A 23,442-nucleotide genomic window follows, 5' to 3' on the forward strand; every position below is an offset into this window, starting at 1 on the left:
CTCCTGGAATGAGGGACTACACCGCCAAATTAAGCCTGGATTACAAAGTGGGTAAAATGGGCCCCCAGGGGTCCCTATACCCCAGCAAACAGGTAACCTTCAGGGAACGTTCTCTTAAGGTTTCCTTAAGGTTATTTTGAAAAAACATTTAGGGAACATTGCCTGAAGGTTTTCTAAAGTTCTCTGAAGTTTATGTAAATTTTAAAAAACCTCTAGAATTGAACACTTATCTGTATCTCACACATCTGGTGACCAACAGGTTTTTGATGTAAACAGATGTAAACTTCAGGGTTACTAAACAATTCCAAAGTTGAGCTTTTCTGGCATCAGTGCTTAAGCTTCTCCAGAAAGATTGGGATTGTGCTGTAAATATTTACAGTAGATGTCAGCAGAAGACACATCATTACAGACAGGTTGTTGACAGACTCACTAAAGTTGGAGAGAACCTCACTAGGAAATAAGTAAGGATCTCACACACAGTGAAAAATCAAAATACTGTTTGTTTTTTCCATCAGTCAGATGTGTAATATTTCCATCTCTCTCTCTCTCTATGGTTCCTCCTCGTGGACTGAAGGAAGAACTGAAGTAGTGCAAGTTGGCCCAAAGATGGCACTCACACCAAAATAATTATGTCACCGTTACCTGCAGCCACCCTGATGTGAACTAAACAAAAACTGCTCTTAACAAAATAAAATCCCTTTTCCAAATGAAGTTTCATGAACAATCAGCACCATCTGTAACAAGACAGAAACAGTCACAATTGTTTGAATGTTAGGTGTTTGATATGATATTTGTCTGATAGCTTCTGTGGAAATGTGTCCCAGTTCCATTCAATACTAAAATAAACTCATAAACTAATGTGGAGAGTGCACTATTTTTGCAGTTCATATATAACAGGAACTCACAGTTAGCTCACAAGACCCATCAGCCTCGTCGTCACACACAATTTGGCCTTGGAAAGAACCTCCAAAAAAACCTGTGGAGGGAAAAAATAAATAAATGTCAAGTGTTGGAAGAGCTGTAGAACAAAGACACCACTGAACAGCCAGTCAGCATCAGAGGAACCAACCTAGAACGCCTACAATAACTTTTAGAGGGAGAGGTGTGTTGTGTGCCTCATCTTCCAGCCTCGCTTACCTTATGTTCTTATGTAGCCTCCCACAGACTCCAGTGCTAAATCAACACATTTACGGATGACCTTGCATCCCTCCAGCCCAAGAAAACAAGCTCTTAATGTCTGCTGGCCAGCCAGTCTTCGTCTTGACTGAACTAAACAGAGCAATCTAAGTTGCCAACAACTGGACTAAACAAACTACCTGTATATAAAGAAGTTAAACTATCTCCACCATGACCAACTAAAACAGGAAAATGCTGCTTACACATTGATGCAGGAGTATTAACAATCTAATAATAATATATTGTCACAGAATGCAGGACTTTTACTTGTAATGATGTATTTTAACATTGTGGTATTGGTCATTTTACTCAAGTGAAGGATCTGAGTACTTCTTCCACTACTGCATTACTCTCTTTAGTCTTTTCTCTAATTCGCAACTGCCAATAACATAGAGACACATTATGTTAACAGACCTCTATCCACCATTTTGTGTTGTGGAAAGGAAAAGGGATACCAGATCACCTGGCAAGGACTGGAACACCAAAGAAAATCACAACAGATCTTCTACCAGATGTCACAGTAGCAGCTGACATGTATGAAAACTGTATTTCAGTTGTTTTGGACAATGCTGTCAAATACAACTATTCACCATTCAAAGAGGCCTTGATTTACTTCATTGATGTAACAAAGAGATCTTCCTAATTTCATGTGCGTTGTGTACAGAGAGAATAATGACGGACAAATCATCAGCACGATACTGCTTTTTTAAATTGAAGCAGAGGTTATTCAGATGTCAGACAGTATCGCAAAAAGCATCCTCGAGGTGTAGTTGAGCCTATGTATAGCATAAGCAAGGTGCGCTTTGAGCAAAAGCTCATTACCACTACACCATGTACCTCATACAGTGGCATTTGACTTGGAACTGAGCTCTGCCTTTTTGATTGTATGAACTGTAAGAATTCAGTTGGTAGAAAAAAAGTATTCATAATTGGTATGGCAAATACAAAGACTGCTGATTACTATGATTTCTAAGCTAATAAATAAGGATGTCTTCTTCGTGCCAATCATCTACATCAGCAGCTATCACTACGAGAAATCTTTTTGTTGGAGTTACAAAGCAGATTTTGATTGTGTTTGACGTGCACATAGAGGGTAGCAAGCAGAGAAGAAAAATAAAGGGGAGGAGAAGCAAGGCAGGCAAAACTAGAAAATATTAATTTGACTATGGTGTTGGTCAGGGTGACATTTGTATATTACTGAAAAGAAGTTAATTGGTAATGGAGTCAAAAAGCCTAACAGCTGTGGTATGTAGACAGACTCTGTGGCAGCAACGTATAATCCCTCAAAATACAAACTAACCCAGGCATTGAGGCAAAAAGTGTCAAAATCACAGCTGACAGAGCTTTTAAAAGAGGAAAATGCATTTTACTGCAAGAAGTGCCTCAACACTGGTATTACAGTTTGTCAGGCTATGTTTAAGGTAGAGTCAGAGAGAGGTCAAATGTGGGATCATGACTATTTATTTCAGTTAATACACTGTACCAACAAATCCCTCTTAATATCAAATATATACAGTATTGTTCTTTGTCAAAAGAAGAGACCATCTGTGCTTCATGAAAGGGCGTTCTCACACTCTCTCCACAAACAAGGAAAAAAAGATTATAACACACTTATCAAGAATATCCTCCTGATTACAGTTTAACTGTAGACTGCTCTGTTTACTCTCTCCCATTATTAGAATGTATTGTCAGAAACCAAAAAAAATCCTCACTTAAAAACAACAACAAGCTTCTTCTAAAATATGTTAGACTGTCTGTTTAATACTTCATATTTTACCAGGGTTCAAAAGCAAACATATGACTCCACAAAGCAACTTTGACAATCTGGCAGAGTAGAAGAAATTAACCGGTATATGTACTACTGGGCTGATTTGGGGAAATGGGAAGCAGGTGAGTGAGTAGGCGGGGAAGGTAAGGCAATTGCAGGAGGGGGTGGCTGGATGTGGCCGTGAGTTGACTGGGACAAGAGAAAAAGTCAGAGGGTATCTCCTGGACAGGAAGAGAATGGCAATGAATGGCTTTGAGAAAGTGGGAATGTGGCTGGAGGGAGCGACAGAGAGGCAGAATGTGACAGATTATGGTGGACCTTCTATGTCTAACAACTGAATCAACTATATCTGCTTCCATTTTTAACACACAATAAGTGATACATACTTTATACTGATCATGGAGTCAAATCAGCATCTCCAGGAGAAATATTCTCATACAGTGAATGAGCTGAAACTGTAAAAACATTTTTCTCTTAAATGGGAAAATTTTTTGTGGGCAGAAGACTCTCTGCTGATTTATGGGACAACCCTAACCCCTTTTAAATTTGACCACTTTAAGGCCAACAAATAGACACATTAATAAAGAATAATTGCCTCACCAGAATTTTATTCCTTGCAGTTTAAAAAAGGTTTTAAAAACATAATTTAGACATTCATGTTGGGAAATTTACAGATAATATAACCAAACAGTTAACTGAATAATAATAATTAAAAACATTTTGAGACTTTTTTGTGTGTGGACAAAATGTTCTGTGTAGAGGACATTTGTTATCATGACCTCAGTGTTTCTGAAATTCTGACTTTGGCTCTGCTCACTGTGGCACACTGTTTCTGGGGAAAGGCTCTAACACACCGTAGTTAGAGTTTTATGTATTTGCACACATTAAAATCAAACAAATCACATAGCAGAGGAAATGAATGTGCTGAAAAAAAAACAATTGATCACCTCTTCATAAATAATATAAAACAATATTCACACCATTAAAGATGTTATGACAAAAGAAAACAGTTATTTAAATGTGCTCTGTAGGACCTTAAGGAGCATATAATTTTAACCACATAAGAGCTCCATGTGAGTTCCCCTTTATGTTATTACTAGCCATTTAGACTACTGTAATTCACTTTTTACTGGATCACCCAAAACGTCTATAAGAAAACTGCAGCTAGTTCAGAATGCTGCGGCCAGAGTCTTAACTAAAACAAAGAAAATGGATCATATCACCCCAGTACTTAAGACACTGCACTGGCTACCTGCATCTTTTAGAATGATTTTAAAGTTGCTTGTTTATAAAGTTTGTTTTTAAATGAGCGATTTAGCTCACTGCTCCCTACATTTGAGACTTTCTCTCATTTTATGTTCCAGCCAGATTACTAAGGTCCTCCACCGCTTTTTTTTTTTTTTAATGTTCCTTATGTGTCCCATAAAAGAATTGGTGAAAGTGCCCTCTATTTTTTTTTTGTATTCTACTGAGTTTTATGTATTGACTTTTAACACTTTGTTTTATTGTTGTAAATTTTAGTCTTGCAAAATGTGTTTTGTTGTTTTAGTTTTGCTATGTAAAGCAATTTGGGCTACATGTTGGTATGAAAGGTGCAACATAAACAAAGCTGAGCTGAGTTGAGTTGAATGTAGTCTACTACAGTGAATGTGCAGTGCGGTCATTCTGGCAGTAGGTGGCGCCACTGTTATTCCCTTCCAGTTTGGGGGCCCAACCTCAGTTTTCTCCTGCTTCCAGGTGCTGCTGTTGAGCCCTTCCGCTCTCCGTACAGGAATTTGTAGACTGCATTACGTCAGTTATCCTGTCAGCGGCAAGAAAGTAGCTCCGTCCAGAAGGAGTGTGGTTTCTTTTTTTCTGTGGAGAATTCAAGGGATTTGTGTGTTTTTTCCTGTCGTATTCAGAGTCGGGAGTCCTGGGTTCCTGGGACGGAGAGGAATGAAACTTTGAAGCGGCGCATCACAGCTTCAGTATGAACAGTTTGTAAAGGAATTTGAGTATCGACGACACTCGGAAAGTAGATGGAGGAATCAGAAGGTGAGGAATCTTTCAGGTTGTAACTGAGGAGAGGTTACACTGTTTCCTTTTAGCAAAACGCTGTAGTCTTCTCGTTTTACATGCTGAGTTGATACTTTTTTACAGTTTCAGTGTAACGTCGAACATACCTGTTGTTGACTCACTTCACTCAGTTTGACCAGTTTTACACATTTTATCCGGAATTTTAAGCCAACAGTGCTACTCTAGTTTTAAGTGAAGGCTCTCATTTCTTGCAGGTACAGGTGATTGTTACTGTGCGGGATGTGGGGGAAAAATCCAGGACTCGTTTCACATGAAAGTCCTCCACGACACCTGGCACAACGCCTGCTTTCAGTAAGTGTTCCACTTTGTGATTTTTAACACGCCTGCATGCACCCACTGTACTGTAATGAGCGTAGTTTTGTCAGTCATACTCTGATAAGTGAATGCTTTGTTTTCATAGAAAGAAGAGGGGGAACAGTTTGCATTGACATTGACACAATTGTTGTTGTTTTTCTGTTGCAACATGCTGGCTGCTTTCTCTGTTTTGGGTGTACTTACAAATGGCCTTGTGGATAATCCCAGAAGCTTCTGTCTTGTAGCCTAAACATGGGCTTAGATCTGTTTTTAACAATTCACCATAGTTTTTGTGCCTCTCTGCACAAAATGCACCATATAGGATGTCATTCCTGCTGCTTTCACAGCTGACTTCTGCACCTCTGACATACAGATTGGTCAGTGAAATGGTCCTGCTCTCCTGGAGGACTTTGCCCAGGCTCTGTGCCTCTGCTCTGAGGCTTAATGATTGCCACACTAGAATTAATGTGAGGTATCTCTGTGTGGGGCAGTGAACCTGTGGCTGGATGCCAACTTGCTGTACATACCAACGTGATATAACACTCATAGGGTTTTCCCCCATGGTGAACAGTAACATTCGCTTGTTCTCATGGGAGATAACATGGCTCAGATTAAAGTTAACAACAACAAAACAAACCGATGACACTTCTCAATCAAACTGTCCAATGAGGTTTGAACTGACCGCATGATCACATCTCTTTAATGAAAAGAGAATGTGTTCAATAGTCACCGTGCCTAATTTGACACTAACATTATAAAACAGATGATTAAGAACTGGGTGCCTGAATCTGTGAATGTAGCTGATTGCAGCACAGCTTTTTCTCAGAAGCCACATACTGTAGAGTATATCCAAAAATCCTTTGGTTTTATGACTGGAGTCTGGCTCTGGAGGACTTCTGGCATGTCCAGAAAGCCTTAAGAATAGAATAAATTTAATGGTGACTGCGTTGTCTGTTTCTGACAAATGAAATAGCTCTCTTGAAGTTTTCAGTACGTAGCAGCTCATTGTCCTTACGTAACCCCAGGACTCAATCTTGCCAAACACTGACTCCTCAATAACGCATACAGCGCCATGTATCACCTCAGAGGCAAAGTTACCGACACAGCTGTGTTACTGATCCTCTCCCTCCCTTTGTACTTTTATACTCCCTCACAATTTTTGGCGTCCTCCTTCATAGCGACGTCTTTGTATGAAACACATTTAGTTACACTCTTTAAAAATTGGAGATATTAGATATTTTGCATGCGTGTGGGAAGCCAGACTGCAGTATCATTGTCAGTCATCTAAATGGGCTGCAGATTGTCCCTCTGAGGTTTGACTCCTGGGTTCAAAATTGTCTTTTTCATTATAAAGGTTGAGATATCGCCACACTGCAGTAATTTGACACTCTAGTCACAGCTCACATTTTTTTTTGCAATACAATTATGTTGCTTAAAGAGATAAATCTCTGAACTGTTTAAGGAAATTGTACAGCAAAAATGTCCTTGTTAATGTGATACCCCCTGTGGTGTTCCTATTGTCTATTATCCACATGCTGCCATTCTGCCCCCTATGTACCTCCACCTTGTGTAACATTCTTGCAAGCTGACGTCACTCTTGTTCCACTAACCCTGGCAGTGTTATTGAGGCCTATAGGTAATGGCAAGTTCCACTCTGCTGTGTTCTGCATTCCTAGACGACGATTCAGAGATGTGAGTCCGCTGTCTCAGACACTGACTGCAGAATCCTTTGGGGGGTGGGGTTCAAAGAAAGCTGGATATATCTTATCTTGCACTTCACTAGAAGTGTATAGAGTTGCAGATGTTATCTTCATACTCCACAAAAAGTAAAAGATTGTATTTCATATCTTTTTACAATACAGGATGGGTTGATATTTATTATCCTTAATCTTCCCTCATTTTTCTGCTGTAAAATATGCAATTGCAAATACATGCAAATACATGAGAAACAGAAACGGAATCCTCAGAGACAATTTATTTTTTATTGCCTCCTTTACCTTTTGGTGCCACCTCTTACGACCTGTGTATCCTAAATCTTAAATCATATGTAGTACAGAACCAAGGAGTTGATTCATTGATAAATTAATCTACAGCTGTTCTGATAGTCAATGATAGTTAACTGAATATTTTGGGTTTTGAACTGTGAGTGTGATAAAACAAGCAGTTTTGATACATTGAATTTCATCTTGGGCTCTGGGAAATTATGGTGGCCATTTGAACTTCTTTCTGACCTTTTAGTAGACAAACAATTAATCAAATAATTGAGAAAATAATCTGCAGATGAATCGATAATGAAAATAATTGTTAGTTGCAGCTCTAGTGCCATAGTTCTTTATCGTGACAAAAATCAGCAGGTATTATATATATATATATATTTTTTTTTTTACACATGTTGATGGAAATCAGAGGTGACTACTGGCATATAACCTAAGCCTAATTACATTAATAACACACGTCATCGTAATGTGAATGGAGAAATAACTGTCTGTCACTCTCCATTCCTTGGAAAGAGGTTGTTGTGGAGAACATTTTGAACACATACTCCCATTAAAGGTCCCATTAAAAGTGAAACACTCCCTCTTCAGTTCTTCAAGGACACAACTTAAGGTCTCTCTCTTACTATCTCCACTCCATACTCCAACAAAGGAATACACTCCGGCAGGAATGTGGATTTAGGGAAATGAGTAATGTTTACTTTTTAGTGTGTGTGCAGGCAGGACCATTGCATTGTTCATTGAAGTACCACCTGAGCCCGCCCCCTATTCACCAGTTCACATAGAAGGAAGTAAGGTGTTTTCATAAGCACCCTTACATCACTTTATCTTTATATATTAAATGGACATAATGGACAATAATTGTGGTTTATCAGCTGGTCTTGTCCAGGAATGCTTTTTGTTCAGAGCAAGGCGGAAGTTTTTGTTTTTCCTGCCACACCTGGACAGATTCTGAATGTCACACCAGTTGAAATACCACATTTTTCACAAGTCTTTCTCTTCCTTGTGCAATGGTATAACCAGGCAATATTGATATTGATACTGACCTTACCAGTACTGTGTTGTGTATTCTGTAGCTTGATTTTTGAGGCTGAGGCTGATAGCAATGTTTGAGAGTTTAAAAATCTAATCTAATAATGATATTTTGGCCAATATACCATATTGCAATATTGCAAACATACTGTATTTTTTTCGATACTGCAATTTCTTGTTACTTTTCGGCTGACATATACGCCAGTAATGATATGCGATAATGATAAGGTAATATCCAAGACAGATTTTTTGGTTGCTCTGTAATGTTGTGTAGAATTTCACAAAGCTTTACACGTTATTTAAGTGACTAGGGTCCCATTTAAAAAGTTTCATAATCAGAAACTAGAATTTTGTCTAATTCTGCATCCAGACTGTGTGACATATTTCACACACAAATCAGACATGTTGCCTTTAGTGCAGCTGTGGCCACAGCAGCACAGCTACCATTACTCATGCAATCTTTACCTCAGCAAACTTTCAGCTCTGCCTCCCCTCATCATGTCACAATGTGATGAATCAGGCTGAAGTCATTATCACACCAACCTCATGTTCATTCTTAGTATTTGTTGGTTTCATCTCAGAAGAACAGACTGTTTGTTTGTTTGTTTCCCCTTATTATTTGTTATAAGGGCATTAACGTGGATGTAAAGTAAAGATGGAACCTTGGCCCTGCATCACAATAACCAGTGCTTCCCCCTCTCTTCACTTTTCTCTGCACAAACATGTGGTCTTCCCTCTATAAGACGACTCCTTCATAACTAATGCCAGAAAACTTTGAAATATGTGGAATTTTTGCCAAAGTCAATAAGCCTGGATCAACTCTACCTGCAGTGCAGAGAGCAACATGATGCACGAGGCTCAGCAGAAGGCTGCTGCCAGCACTGCAAAGATTAAAAATGCATACAAACCACATTCCCACTCAAAGTAATATTTCGGACTTGTCATTTCGTCTTCCGTACTTGAAATGGTTGCATAAGACGTAAATGTGATATTCTTAATATCATCATACACATAAGCATGTGAGCAATCAGGGAGCATTTTCCAGAAAGGCAAAAGCATCTCAGTCATGTTGGGTAAGACCATAGCCCTGAATTAGAAATAGTTGATAATCAGGAAGTCAGTAGAGTGTCAGTTGAAAGTTTATTATTGTAATCATTCCTGAAAGCAACTTGTGTATTGCATCACACCTGCTGTTACTCTTATTTTCAATCTGAAGTTCAAGAGAAATCAGTCCTGTGAACAGTTTTGCACACCCACTCAGTTGCAAAATAATATCCAAACAGTAATGTCATTTATTGTGATTAATTTGTCTGCACTTTCAGTCTTTTTCAGCATCCTTGCTCAAATTACTTAAAAACCAAAACAAAAAGGTTAAGAAACAGTCAGAGTATTTGCAAAGTCTGAATGCAGCAAAAACACACAAAAAAACAACCTAGGACTGCAGACATTTCAGTAACCTAATCTCTGACAGAGCGGTTCATCCTTGATTGTGCTCTGGCAGTCGAACCTGCTGCCACCATTTTGCATAACCAGTGCAGCTTGTTCAAGAAACGCTCATAGCCTGCAGGTGCTTTCCAGTCGGCTAGCAACTGTAGCATTCCTCACTCTGAACAGTTTGTCCCGAAGTCGCAGCCAGAAATGTCCCCTTTATTTGCCAATCATCTTCTGAGGTTACAGCTTGGATCGATCAGCTGTTGGAGTGTTATTATACAATAAGATGGAATTATGTATGACAAGTTCCCAATATTTACCCTTTTTAAACTGTTATTTTTGTAGTATTTCACCTTAATTAGACAATTTGACAGTAGATAGTGACTGAAAATATGGGGAGAGAGATTATCATACAATGTGATCATAGTCCCTGACTGAACCCAGGATGTTAGTTATATGGTTTCCACCTTTGACTGCAAGGCTAACAGGATGCCTTGTTATTATTTACATTGACCTAGATAAGAAAGTGCACGATGAGAAGTTTAAGCAATTGTAAGCAAAAACTGCACAATAAGTAACCAGATGATCCGAGGACATCTGTTTTAACAGGCTCTATAGGTTGTTGTCAAAGTAGTAATGCAGTTTTCCCTCAAACACCTGGATCTTATAAAGGACCTGGAGAGCCTGGCAGCCATACTGGTAGTGTGCAGAGGCTAATAACCAAACGTTCTTTGTATCCACCATTTGCAAAGGCTTGCCAGATTCTCCTTTCTCAAAAGTAGAGCAACTCTTTGTGCTGTCTGTTTTTCTTACACTATAACACTGCACAAATAACAACACACATGCAAGATCCAGCCCATCTCAGGAACGAGGTATTTACTGTGCCCTACAACTTGTTAAGAGAAAAGTACATGTTGTTGTCGTCATCGGGAACTTGCCCCCAGCTAATGTTCCTGTCCTATCCAACCTCGGAGTTGAAAGTGTTGTGTTCAACAGTATGATTTATAGTTTCCAGATGAGCTGTCTTTTATTATTTAACTCCATTCACTGGTATGTAATGTACTGTATGTAATATTGGGAGTGGGTTTAGAAAAAAAATTACAGATGGGTTACCTAGTTTGGGTGATTCAGAGTCAGTCTTTTTTTTTTCTTCTCAGCGCTTGTGTGGCTCTCAGCTCTTATCTAATTCTGTCTAACAGTGCTGAAATAATTTAAATTAATAATTCAGACCAATTCATTAATTTTCTGACAATTCGTAATTTGATCAAAACAAATAATTGATGTTTATTGGGAATTTGAAGTCGAGTAAAACACTAAACATTCCTTGGTTACAGCTTATCAAATGTAATGATTTGCTGCTTTTCTGTGATTTATTTCATTGTAAAGTCAAAACAAGCTATTTGAAGGCATTACTGCTGAGCTCTGGCACTTGTGATGACTAAACACAATGTTTTTATACACTAAAAGATTAATTGATTAATCAACAATATAATAGATTCATTGATAATGAAAACGATTTTGTTGCAGCACTGCTGTCTTGCTTTACATGCAAGTTGCTCATGTTAATGTTAATCTGTACGAGACAGAGTGGAGACACAGAGTACCTGTTGTATGAGAGCAGTAGAATCAGTGCTTCATGACCCATATACCTTTTGAAATTATCAACAGGTCTTTGAAATAATACGCCAGGCTTTAGAGTCTCTGCCATATTGCCTCGAAGCAACATTTGAAAAAGCCCCCACTGAAAGCCCTCATCTCTTAATTCTTCTCTCTTCCTCCTCTTTGTTCTCTGCAAACGTGATCAAGACTGTTTTTGTCCTCTCAGGTGTTCTGTGTGCTGCGACCACCTGACTAACTGGTACTATGAGAAAGATGGGAAGCTGTACTGTCGCAAACACTACTGGGAGAAGTTTGGAGAGCTCTGTCATGGTTGCTCTCTGCTCATGACTGGACCTACCATGGTAAGTCTGCTGCACTTATTGTTTATCACTTTTTACCCTCTGTCAAGAGATTTATAGGCTCTGTCGGTCCAAAATATTGGACTATTAACATAAAATTAACATAAAAGTTTATAAGTTTATAAAGCAAATTCCATTTGAACCAAAACCTAATCAACTTCAATGATACTTTAAGATTAAACTACTGAGTTTACATGTCAAAATGCCACCCAGCCTGTGCATAATACCTTTGGGACTTTTTTGGCTTGGAGAACACATATTTATAACAGAAAGTCCAAGTTACAAACTGGGGGGCATGTGAAAGATGTGGGCATTTACCAGGCAGTGAGGATGTAACAGAAGCATAGGAACAGAAGGCACTATCAAGTTGCATTGTGGGAAGTGTAGGATCCAGGGTTTTTGAAACCTTACCCATACAAGGGACTAAAAGTCAGCATATCTTCGACTATCTTTGATATCGAAATTCAAATATTACCATTCGTCTCTCACAAGTCCCCCAACTTTATGGAAGTGCTATACTAAATTGCTGAAGTACTTTTTTAATGGTAACATGGCATGCTAAGCTATGGCACTTGCTCTGATACCCCCCTCAGGCCAAACTTTAAGTTGTGCTTTTTTGCCACACTAGTGTTGAAGATCTAAAAATACCAGAGTTGTCTGTGTAGTTTCCTTCTTTTTAAATTTTTTTCCTGGTATATAATGAGCATTATAACCTACCGGGCTGTTAGCCCGGCTGTATTCTTTTAGACTTTCAGTTGGGTTTTTTTTTTTTTTAGTTTGCATGAAGCTTCAGTCTAATAAAGCCCAACACTGGGTCAAGACTATTAGACCACTGCTATATGTGATTGCCAGGCTTTCAAAGTCTGCCTTGCCATGATCGTATAACAACAATTGCCAACAATTTCCTCCTCTACTTAAATAATACCAGAACGCCCACAGAGCGTGTCAATGCTCTCTGTGTTCCAGTTTCTCCCCCCTGCTTCAGATTAATACTAACATGCATTAAAAGGCAGGGGGGTTGTTTTTGTGGCGATTATTACATTTACAGATGAGTGATACTTTACATTGGCTGCTGCTGAACATAGCATACTGGGCTCTAGACCTCACTTGTGAATTCCCCCTTGAGGCCCCATTATGTTCCCTCTCTGTACAGAAGTTCTCCACAGTTCACGTCCCCAAGTACACAGAGGATCTAGTGGGAAGACGCTAGAACATGAGGTGGTTTTGGAGCCCATCATGTTTAGTCCTCTGTGGTGAGGTGGCTCTGTAGATATTACTCATCATCTGTTGTTGAAGCAATACTATGTAAGTTTGAATGAAGAAATAACACATTCTTCCCTCTACAAATTAAAAGTTTGATTAATAAAAAATAAAAAAATTCAATACTGTCAGGGGTTTTGCTGCTACAGCCTTACTTGGTCTGGTATGAGCAGTAGCTTATCAGCTAATGTTAGTAAACTTTAAGCTAGATATTGTAACTGACATTACTAAGTTAGTTCACTGACTTTATGACTCTTCTACTGCTAATGTTACTCTATGTTTGAGCATTTACCATTATGCCATACCTGCCATTTGTGGCCATAGTTCATGTAGTCTTGCTATAAATGAAATACCTGTTTTTACTTTTTTATTTCCATCATCTTACCTTTGTTTTAGTCAAGTTCTTGTTTGATAAAAAGACTGCTGTATCTTTGTATGTTAAGTGTAATTTTATGTACCTAGATGCAAATCCTACTACTAATGTATAAAAGAATGGTTAAGTCTTTTAACTTTCAGTTTACATTTATTGGCTTCAGACTGACACATGCTATCAATTCAATTTTCTAAAGAAAATAGGATTCAGTCAAATGTAGAGGGCAATGTACCTTTGAACCAAATCTCATAATGTAACAATTATGCTCTGTGTCAATGTAGATTTAAATTAACCCAGAAATAACAGAAAAAGTCAAATCTGGCACCAGAGAAACTGTTGTATGCTGAATTGAATCCAAATGTCAGCCAGCTTTGATTTAGTATCTATCTGAAACATGAAATTCAGAGTGGCAGCAGCTCTCGCTGCTCACAACCGGGGTCACTTGTCTAACATGGAGCCAGACTGAAGTTTTTCTTTTTGCCACCAAGCAACACACACAATGGGCTCTTCTCTTTAGTATTGGCATCCTGCTTCATCAGCTCGTGAAGCCAAGTGTTTTTGGCAGAGCTGATTTGGCACTGCAGCCTCTCGGCCAGAAAGAGAATCATTGTGGGCCATCAGCAGAGGAGGGTCATGCAGAGCTGCTGCTGTTTGTTAGGCATTGAAGTCCAGAACACTATTGTTTTTGTCCTGGTTTTAATCATTTGTGAGTTTATTGATTGATTATAGATGGTTGTTATATTTTAAGGCACTGTTTTTGATGAGCATTTCATGTAATTCATCTGCTTTTGCTGCCCAGTTTCACAGTTTCTACCCCTCCAAAATGAGACCTATTATCTTGTTTTGCCAAGTTTGTACAGCTCCATCTTGTTGTTGAAGCTCGAGGCAGGTTGTGGTGGTGGTTAATTTCTTGGCTCGAAGGCAGGGAGTTACAGACAGACTCCTGAGATGTCACAATGATTTGGTTGACATCACTCTAATTTCTCTATAGCAGCAGGGAACCCTTTCCCGGCATTGACTCAGAGATGTGGCAAATGTGGGGAAAAAAAATACTGGTTCCAACTTTTAATGTCCTTAAATTGCAGATAACTAAACAGTGATTCTATAGCTGTGTCCCATACTACATACTAATTCTAAGCAGGTTTTGAGTAAGTTGTGTATTCACACTAGAAAACTGACAAAATAAAGTATACTAAATGACAACTAAAAAACCCTTGTGGTTGTTGATTGACATTATTCTCCCACGATGCAATGCAAAAGGGTAATGAAATAGGAGCTGAGTGGTAGTGAAACAGCCTCAGGAACATCGCAGAAAACAATCCATTTTGCTTTCACTTTGTGAAGTTTAATTGGCAGTGGCATTCTAAAGTGCAACTGTACACATATTATATAATTTCCTGTAAAGATTAGTATATTCTCAACTCAATGCAGTTGCAATCTCTAATGAAGAAAACCTTCTTGTAATTATGTATTTTTACCAGTTTGGGTTAAACTTAAATTTTTTTCTGCCTCACTTCATCTCCACATCGCCCAGGTGCACATGTAGATTATCCACTGAGCCACATTTAAAATGTAGTCTTAATACTTCGCAGTTCATATTTGAACCTGAAATCAACACTTTTTTTGGCTCAGGTATGTGCACAATTAGATGACCTGTTTGCTGAAGGGCAGACACATTATCTCATCTTGCATGAGAGAGAGAAGTAAAAAGCCAGATGAAATGGCAGTGTAACATGAATTTCAGAAAGGGAAATCAGTCATGCAGTGTTAATGAGAGAGAAAGCATATGACAGACTCTAAGCTGGTTTCAGAGGGTTCAAAGTGAGGACGTCAGCGAGACGAGTGCCTCAGACCTGTAGAGGGAGGTGACATCATAGCAGATTCCAGACAGTATGAGAGTAAAGCAGGTGTTACGACTGTGTCACCGCTCACAGTAGGAGGCTAGAAAGCAACACACAGCACAACACACTCATCTCATGATGAGCAAAGTACAGCAGAGCAGAACCAGACGTCAGTTTCGCCATCAGCATATTGCTTCTCTCTTCTTCGAGTTGTGTGAATGTTTTAAAGATCAGCACATTTTGTTTGTGATTCCAGGTGGCCGGAGAACACAAGTATCACCCTGAGTGCTTTGTGTGTCTGAGCTGCAAGGTGGTGATTGAGGACAGGGATACCTACGCCTTAGTCGAGCGATCAAAACTCTACTGGTAAGACACCTGCACATGACTTTTTAAAGCTATTTTCACTGTTGACACTATTTGCTTTGGAGGAGTTGGGAACAAATGCAGCTGGCAGTTTTTGTTGTAACATTTTTGGGGTTAACATCCTCAATATGTAGGCTAATTATATAGTGTGGAAGTAAAGGTTGTGAATTTGTTGATACACCGTAATAGTAAACATTTCCCTTTTAGTAGAGTTCTAGTTTGTGCTTGTTACAGGAACCATATTGTTATATGGAGGCATGAATGACGTTTAGTTGAAAAAGAATAGTGGCGTCCGCACTGTTCTTACTCTTATTTTGAATGTGTATTTTTTTCAGCTAACATGTGACTTTATTATTGATGTGTCCTCAAGTTAATGTTCAGCCATAAGTGTTCATTATTAGTTAGTCATTAATCCATGACTCCTTCAGTTTTTGAACAGTAACTTAACAACAAGCACATGTCCACACATGCAATGATTCAGCCCCTTTTTTCCCTGTTGTGTGCAGTGGAAAGTGCTACAAGCAGGTGGTCCTTACACCCATGTTGGAAAAGCGCTCACACGACTCAGTCCTAGACTCCCTGCCCCACACAGTGACCCTCATCTCAATGCCCTCTGCAGCCAACGGCAAGAGGGGCCTTTCCGTCTCAGTGTTGAGGGACGTCAACGGCTCGGCGAGTGTTCAAGTCAAAGAGTAAGTGGGACTTGATGGAGGCTGATCTCCTTACCCGCCTTGCTGTTCTGTGGGGACAGCATGAGTAATGCTTTACGTGGGACTGATTATAGGTTTGCTAAAGGTGTGTGCGTGTGTGTGTGTCTAAGTGTGTGTGCCACTGCGAGAAAAGGTGGTTATTAATAGTTTAATATGATGTAAGAGTGTGACCTAGTTCTCCTTAACCTACTGTCTTTAAATCAGTACATTTCTTCTATAGAGCTAATACTCACATATAAGTTTTGGTACTGTGTTGTTCCAGAGTCAGAGGGATGCTTATTAGTCCAGAGGTGCGAAATGCCATCCATGTTGGGGACAGGATCCTGGAGATCAATGGCCTTCCTGTCGGGACATTGCTGGAGGAGGAGGTGGGTTTATACCTCGCACACATCTCTGACACTCATGGAGTGATATGTGATCGGAAATTGAAATGGAGCTAATTAGTGTCGCTATTAAGGGTGTGATTTTTGGCATTCCTCACATACCTCGATCATTTATACATTCTGCAGCTGGGAGAGGACGGTATGTGGAATGACTGCACTTAAAGGCTCATTCCCACAAACTCACCCTCACACGATTACATTCATACCAACTCTGTCATCAATCACTGCTTTGATTTTTTTTTATTATTTTGTTTCCATCTACAGTATCCTATTTCCCCTATAACACATTTCAATATGATTTCACACTCTGAAAGGTTGCATTACATTTGCTGCAACCAAGTCATGGTTTCTAATTAGTTTTGACTGTTAATCTGATTAAAAGTCCCATTGTTTGTGGAAATCATGTCCTGCTAACTAATCAAATTTTTCTACTCTCTGTGTCGTAGGAGTACAATCAGATGCCAGTTTATTAGGTACACCTAGCTAAAACTAATGCAGTCTAATACAACTTTCCCACAACAAATCCTACCTTCGTGAAGGATATAATATTTTGTTGAAGTTGAAGTTGTTTTAGAGATGTGTTGATTCAACTGTATGGTCATTGTGGATGATGTAGATTGTGATGCTGTTGAATTATATTGCGAAAATAAACATAATTTGTTTATCCATTTAGATTGTTTTGGTGTGAGTTACAGAGTTTTGGAGATATCGGCCAGAGAGATGTCTGCATTTCTTGAATATAATGAAACTATGTGGCTTTCAGCTTGTGGTGCTCAAAGCGCCAAAAAAATAAATTTGAAAAACTCAACAGCAATGTCTCTTTCCAGAAATCATGACCCGGTTACTCAAGATAATCCACAGACCTTGTTTTGAGCAGTTACATGTAGGAACTATTGGTAGAAACAAGATAGTTCCTACATGAAACTGCTGTTAAAATCAAATTGTATTTCTGGAGAGATATCAGGGGAATCCCAGGAAGAGTGTGATATATTCCCAGGAACTAAACCCTAACTCTCGTCGGTTTGTTTAGGTGGACGATCTTATTCACCGCACCAGTCACACGCTGCAGCTGCTTATAGAGTATGACCCAGTCAGACAGCGTTTAGACCGGCTCAGGCTGGGATCACCAAGAACCCGGCTGGGAGTCCCAGCTACCTCCCGCATGCGTCTGTCCTCACCTTCTGATGCGGTCCTGGAGAGAACCGACGTGGTTGATGACGGCACACTGAAAAGGAGGTCTTTGAGGTTTGTTAGAGCAGTCAAACACCATACAGCTTACATATTGTGGGTCTGTAATAGACAATTGTAATTTTTAATCAACCATATTCTCTCTATTCCAGGCGTAGTAACAGCATATGTAAGTCACCTGGGCCAACTTCTCCTAAAGAGCCGTCTTTTATTATACGAGACATTGGGCGCTCTGAATCCTTGAGATCCTACAGTAGCTGCTCTCATCGCATCTTCCGGCCATGTGACCTCATCCATGGCGAGATCTTAGGAAAAGGCTTCTTCGGACAGGCTATCAAGGTCGGCCTTCAACTGCCATCAGTTCTTCACCATGTATTTTACTTCTACAATTCAGGACTTTTTTGGTTCCTCATGCAATGGGCTTCAAGTAATACATATGTTGCTTTTGACCTACTGACAGGTGACACATAAAGCCACAGGAGAGGTGATGGTGATGAAGGAGCTGATCCGTTGTGATGAGGAGACCCAGAAAACTTTCCTAAAGGAGGTTGGTAATCTGCAGCAGGAGACCTGCGCTTCCTCACAGACAAAATAGACCTCTGGCTCTGCATGGAGCTGTTATTTATTATACTCACAACTGAAAGCATGCCACACGCTCCCACAATTACCTCTTTGTACCTTGTTATTTTGAGCTTTCTGCCCCAGTCTTGAGGAAAAACATTAGTCTGATTTTTATTTTTATTTATTTTTTTTTTTTTCATGGGTTAAATTTCTGCTATGTGGAAACTGAAGAGATTATCAGCTCGCAATCATAATAGTCGACTTCTCTTTTACTCTACCTCTGTTTCTGCCTAATCTTCAGGTCAAAGTAATGCGAAGCCTTGATCATCCCCATGTTTTGAGGTTCATCGGTGTGCTATATAAGGATAAGAGGCTCAATTTGATAACTGAGTTTATTGAGGGAGGCACCCTGAAGGATTTCATCAGAGACATGGTGAGTTAAACTAGTTGATTCACTTAACACTCTTGCTTTCCTCTTCCACAGTAGAGCACAAAAAACTCTTCAGTGGCCACAGAAAGAGCTGTTTGCAGTGTGGGAGGCAGCTGACCTGAAGTAAACTCTGCACTGATAGAGGGCTGGCTGGCATGTCAACTGGCCAGGACGTGGAATGAGAAAAGTTGTAGAAAGTGTTCCCAGGTGAAATCTAAAGCGCTGTGTTCCCCTTCTCCCACAGCTGGCTGTTTTTGAGGAGCAGTTCAGCTCAACACACGGCCCAGTGAGGAGAGGGAGAGTGTTTGTTTTTTTGCCTCTAATTATGTTTAAAGTATGTGGGGGAGGGCCAGTTTTGAATTTCATTCGTAGAAGTTTAATTTTGTTTACTGTTACTGTTGAATACTGTTTTCATGTCTCTACCTTGGTGCAAAATCATATTGTATTCACCACTGTTATGCATTATGGCCTCTGAGGGAGCTTCTATTCATTTCTCTCGTTTTTTGTTTTTTTTTGTTTGTTTGTTTCTTTACTCTGGACTAACAGGACCCGTTTCCATGGGAGCAAAGGGTGAGCTTTGCAAAAAGCATTGCTTCTGGCATGGTGAGTTGGCCTCTTGCAAAGACATTACTATTAGTGACATCTTTGGCTGCTATCTTCAGCTGCCTAAATGTGTGTGAATGTGCTCTATGGCACATAGGACACACAGGACCCCTTGTGGGCATTGGGATTACCACAAGGAGTCCTGTGCTGTTGATTGTTGATTTTTGATTTTTCTCTAATTTAGTTTGTTAAATACTACCTCTTTAGGCCACTAAAATGATTCAAATAAAATTAATCTGAGTGGGGGAAAAATTGACATGGATTTGTATTAAGGGGTCACAACCAAACAAGTTTGGGAACCACTGCCGTAGAGTACCATCATGCATTGCAGAGATCTGATGAGATCTGAAGCCACAAATTTTACCTCATAGAGGGGAAGGATTAAAGATGGCGTCAGTCATGGAAGATGTGTGGCTAGTGCTGAAAAGTTTTACTTTATAAAAGTGAATTTTCTTGTATGTGTGAATTTTACCCTTCTTGACTTTCCTTTGTTTCAGGCCTACCTTCACACAATGAGCATCATACACAGAGACCTCAATTCTCACAACTGCCTGGTTAAACTGGTAGGTGACATGGCATCTTACCAGCTATGACACTACATACATACATACATACAAAATTTTAACAATGAGAATGAATGGTGGGAACAGTGTGTGTGTGTGTGTGAGTAAAAGTTGGCATGCATTCTGTTGTGAGTAAAAATTGTTCCCAGCCTCGTGATTTGACATTATTATTATTATTGCATTATTTAAGTAGATTCCAATAGAGCATCCAAGATTTTTTACTATATTTATGATTCCCTGACATTATAGAGCATTTATTCTTCTTCCATCAGTAACCAAAAATCCTACTTATTTTTAACCCAATATTTTATCATTCTGTCTACCAGTCCTTGTTAAACAACTTTTGCTTAGTTATATATGAAAGGTATGCATTTTTAAAGTAATGTGGCTCTAAATCAAGTTCAAAGTGAATCATTACGTGTCATCTTTCAACAGGACAACACTGTGGTCGTTGCTGACTTTGGACTGTCCCGACTCATAGTAGAGGACAAAGTTAAGCCTCCACCTGAAAAACCTTCCACCAAGAAGAGGGTGTTCAGACGCATTGACCGAAAGAAGCGGTACACTGTCGTGGGAAACCCTTACTGGATGGCTCCAGAGATGCTAAATGGTAAGCCACTGACAAAAAATGAATTCCCAACTTGCTTAACAAAGGATAATAATTCATTCTTTGGGTCAATGAGTGCATTTACTTATTACTTGATTTTTATTTCAGGTAAACGTTATGATGAGAAGGTGGATATTTTCTCCTTTGGAATTGTGCTTTGTGAGGTAAGAACATGATGGTTTTTCCCAGTTTATCTGCTTAGATTTTCTAATAACATAGCTTGTGATTACAATGCTTTTTGGCAGAATCCTGGATGTGGGAGCCTTCAGAAAAACACCAGTAATAGTTTTCAAAACAGCTTCTCCTCCCAGCTGCATTATCAGATCATGACAACACAACTTTGACAAAATATTGAATTACCAATCAAGTTTCAAGTCTCTACAGATCTAAAATGCAATTGTATTTGTTAGAAAATGCTAGGACGTCATGCAAAGTCGACACCCTTGTAGTGAATGGGCTGAAACATGTTATGGTGTAAGGTTTACTCACCCTGATATTTTATAAAGTGTGTGTCTATCTATTAATGGATTGACGCTTACCTCCTTCCCCTGTCTTATGATCCAGATCATTGGAAAAGTCTATGCGGACCCAGAGTGCCTCCCCCGGACTCAGGACTTTGGCCTGAATGTTGGGAAGTTTGTGGAGAAGTTCCTCCCTGAAGACTGTCCACCAGCTTTCTTTCCACTGGCTGTGGCCTGCTGTGGCCTCACACCAGACAACCGGTGAGCACCTGCTGTTATTGTAATGTATATAGCTGACACTTTATTTTTTATGAAAAGTAACATTTTTTACAGAGTTGCTGACCAGTAGAATACTGCTTCTTAATAACCTGAACAAGGCAAAATCAAGAGATATGCAACAGCTGCATAGCAAACATTTTAAAGAGGGACTAATAGTGTTTATCACTCACTCAAATGGCCACATGAGAAATGTGTCTGCCTTCACCTTGAGAGACAGCCAGTTATTTGATCTCAAGAGTCTGTAGAAGCAGTGGGGGGAAAAACAACTACTTTCAGATGCCATCTCGACCTGCCTGCACAGGGGCACGCCTTTGCTGCCAGATTGCTTCCTTATGTTTTCTCTCAACCTTGTCAGTCTGGTTTTAACCTCAAACCCCTCTGTGTGCCCTCCCTGCTCCTTCCTCCTCCTCCCCTCAGTCCACCTTTCCAGAAGCTGGAAGACTGGTTTGAAGCTCTGTCCCTCAACCAGGAGCTGGGGATCCCCCTGCCAGCCGAATTGGATGAATTGCATCAGAGTCTGAGTCAACTCCACTGGCCTAAAGACGGCTCCCCAGCCCAGAGCACAGATCAGTCATCAACCCCAACAGCGTGCTCTCCAGACTCTTCCAGCATGACAGACAATGGCACCTAGGACCTGTGCCTCTCTGTTTTGACCCCTCTGAACTGCTATACTAATGCTGTGGATGAGAAAAAAAGAGGAAAATTGCATTGAACCCGAGCCATATTAGAACTGGATAACCTGAGGTAGCTGGACCAATATCCTTGTGTGGAACCTTAACTCTTGAGAGTGCCAGTGAACTGCAATGTGAATGGAAAGACACATTTCAAAAAGACAAGTGTTAGTTATAAAAATGTTTTTATTTTATTTTTTTACCCTACTCGGCCCCCACTAAACACACGTAGGGTTGTACTAATATTTACTGTGTATAAAGGCAATATTCAACTTTCTTTGGTCCTTTCCCTGACAGAAGACGAGCATCTTTCTAAGGTGGAAGAACTCGATGAGGTCACATATGACGTCAGTTTTGTTTTTCTGGTTCTGAGGTTGTTGTTTGCTATGTGTGGAATACACAGACCAGTCCTTGCCCAAAAGTGGACTCACTTCACTGCAGCAGCAAAGAAAACAAAGATGCTTAACAGTCTGGGTGATTGACATGTCCAAGTAAACAGAGGACAGGGCTTGAAGAAGTGCGACTTAAGGCAGCAGTTGAAGCAGAACACACACTGACCCCGAATAGTTTCATCACTCTGAGATTTGGCACAATATGGCGAAAATGTTTTGATTTTTTTGCATGTAAGCACCACTGATCTAATTTTTGAGGAGATGGTACAGGTACGGTTCTGTACTTTGTAGTCTAATGATTTGAATTCATTTCTTAGAATTTTGAATGAACGCTATTTAGATGTTTCATGTTTACCACACTTAACATTTTGTTCCAAGTATCAAACACCTGATGCCTTTTTTTTTTTTTTAATGGGGCTGAAGCTCTTTTGGAAAGTAGGGCTGTTATTAATAATTGTCAGATATAATCATGCAAGAGTTGACCATAAAAAGTTGCTTTGTACAGAACTGGATTTTTTTTTCTTAAGCAGTGTATATAAATATGTACATATTATGCCTCTAATTGGATGTCATTTTCTAATGGGAACTCGGGATTTGTAGATTTTTAGACATTTCGTCAATGATGGATGTTTTTGCCTTTTTGCTATCATCATACAAGGTACAGACGACCAGTTGTAACCACTATTATTTATATCACTGTAGTGTTTCATAAATAAACCTTCTGAAAGTTCTTTAATTTTGCATGTCAGTAAAACTTTTGCTAAGAATACACTCTTCTGTTATAATTCAGTATCACAGTTAAAATCATTTGTTGATCTGTGTTTGCCTTAAAACACACTGCAGGGCACTGGTCATCAGACATTAAAGGAACAGAGTTTCCTTTTTTTTTTCCTACAAGGAATCGGTTCATAGCAAAAAATGACAAACTGAAATGATCATATTTTATAATTCATCAGGGAATTAATTTATTTCTTGCTTTTGTCTCTTTCATCACATTAAATACTTTTATTTTTGACTGTTGGTCAGAT

General features: G+C 39.5%; 1 protein-coding gene across 1 annotated transcript; it reads left to right on the forward strand.

The window, feature by feature from the left end:
* Positions 1–4,684: 4,684 nt before the first annotated feature.
* On the forward strand, positions 4,685–23,145 carry limk2 (LIM domain kinase 2). Its single transcript, XM_044195493.1, has 16 exons — positions 4,685–4,978; positions 5,215–5,311; positions 11,597–11,732; positions 15,460–15,569; positions 16,073–16,258; positions 16,539–16,644; positions 17,690–17,904; positions 18,000–18,186; positions 18,308–18,394; positions 18,710–18,841; positions 19,385–19,441; positions 19,939–20,004; positions 20,440–20,614; positions 20,720–20,775; positions 21,176–21,333; positions 21,769–23,145. Exons 1-16 carry the CDS (start codon positions 4,963–4,965, stop codon positions 21,980–21,982), a joined length of 1,998 nt encoding a protein of 665 aa, XP_044051428.1. The 5' UTR covers positions 4,685–4,962; the 3' UTR covers positions 21,983–23,145.
* The last annotated feature ends 297 nt before the right edge of the window (positions 23,146–23,442 follow it).

This window comes from Siniperca chuatsi, linkage group LG5 (genome assembly GCF_020085105.1).
Source record: "Siniperca chuatsi isolate FFG_IHB_CAS linkage group LG5, ASM2008510v1, whole genome shotgun sequence".
Classification (NCBI taxonomy): Eukaryota; Metazoa; Chordata; class Actinopteri; order Centrarchiformes; family Sinipercidae; genus Siniperca; species Siniperca chuatsi.

Bases quoted from the DNA above. Each gene is read 5' to 3' on its own strand.
- limk2 (XM_044195493.1), top strand. The intron at 17,905-17,999 runs GTTTGTTAGAGC...TCTCTATTCCAG, and splicing joins CTGAAAAGGAGGTCTTTGAG to GCGTAGTAACAGCATATGTA. The intron at 18,842-19,384 runs GTGAGTTAAACT...CTGGACTAACAG, and splicing joins AGGATTTCATCAGAGACATG to GACCCGTTTCCATGGGAGCA.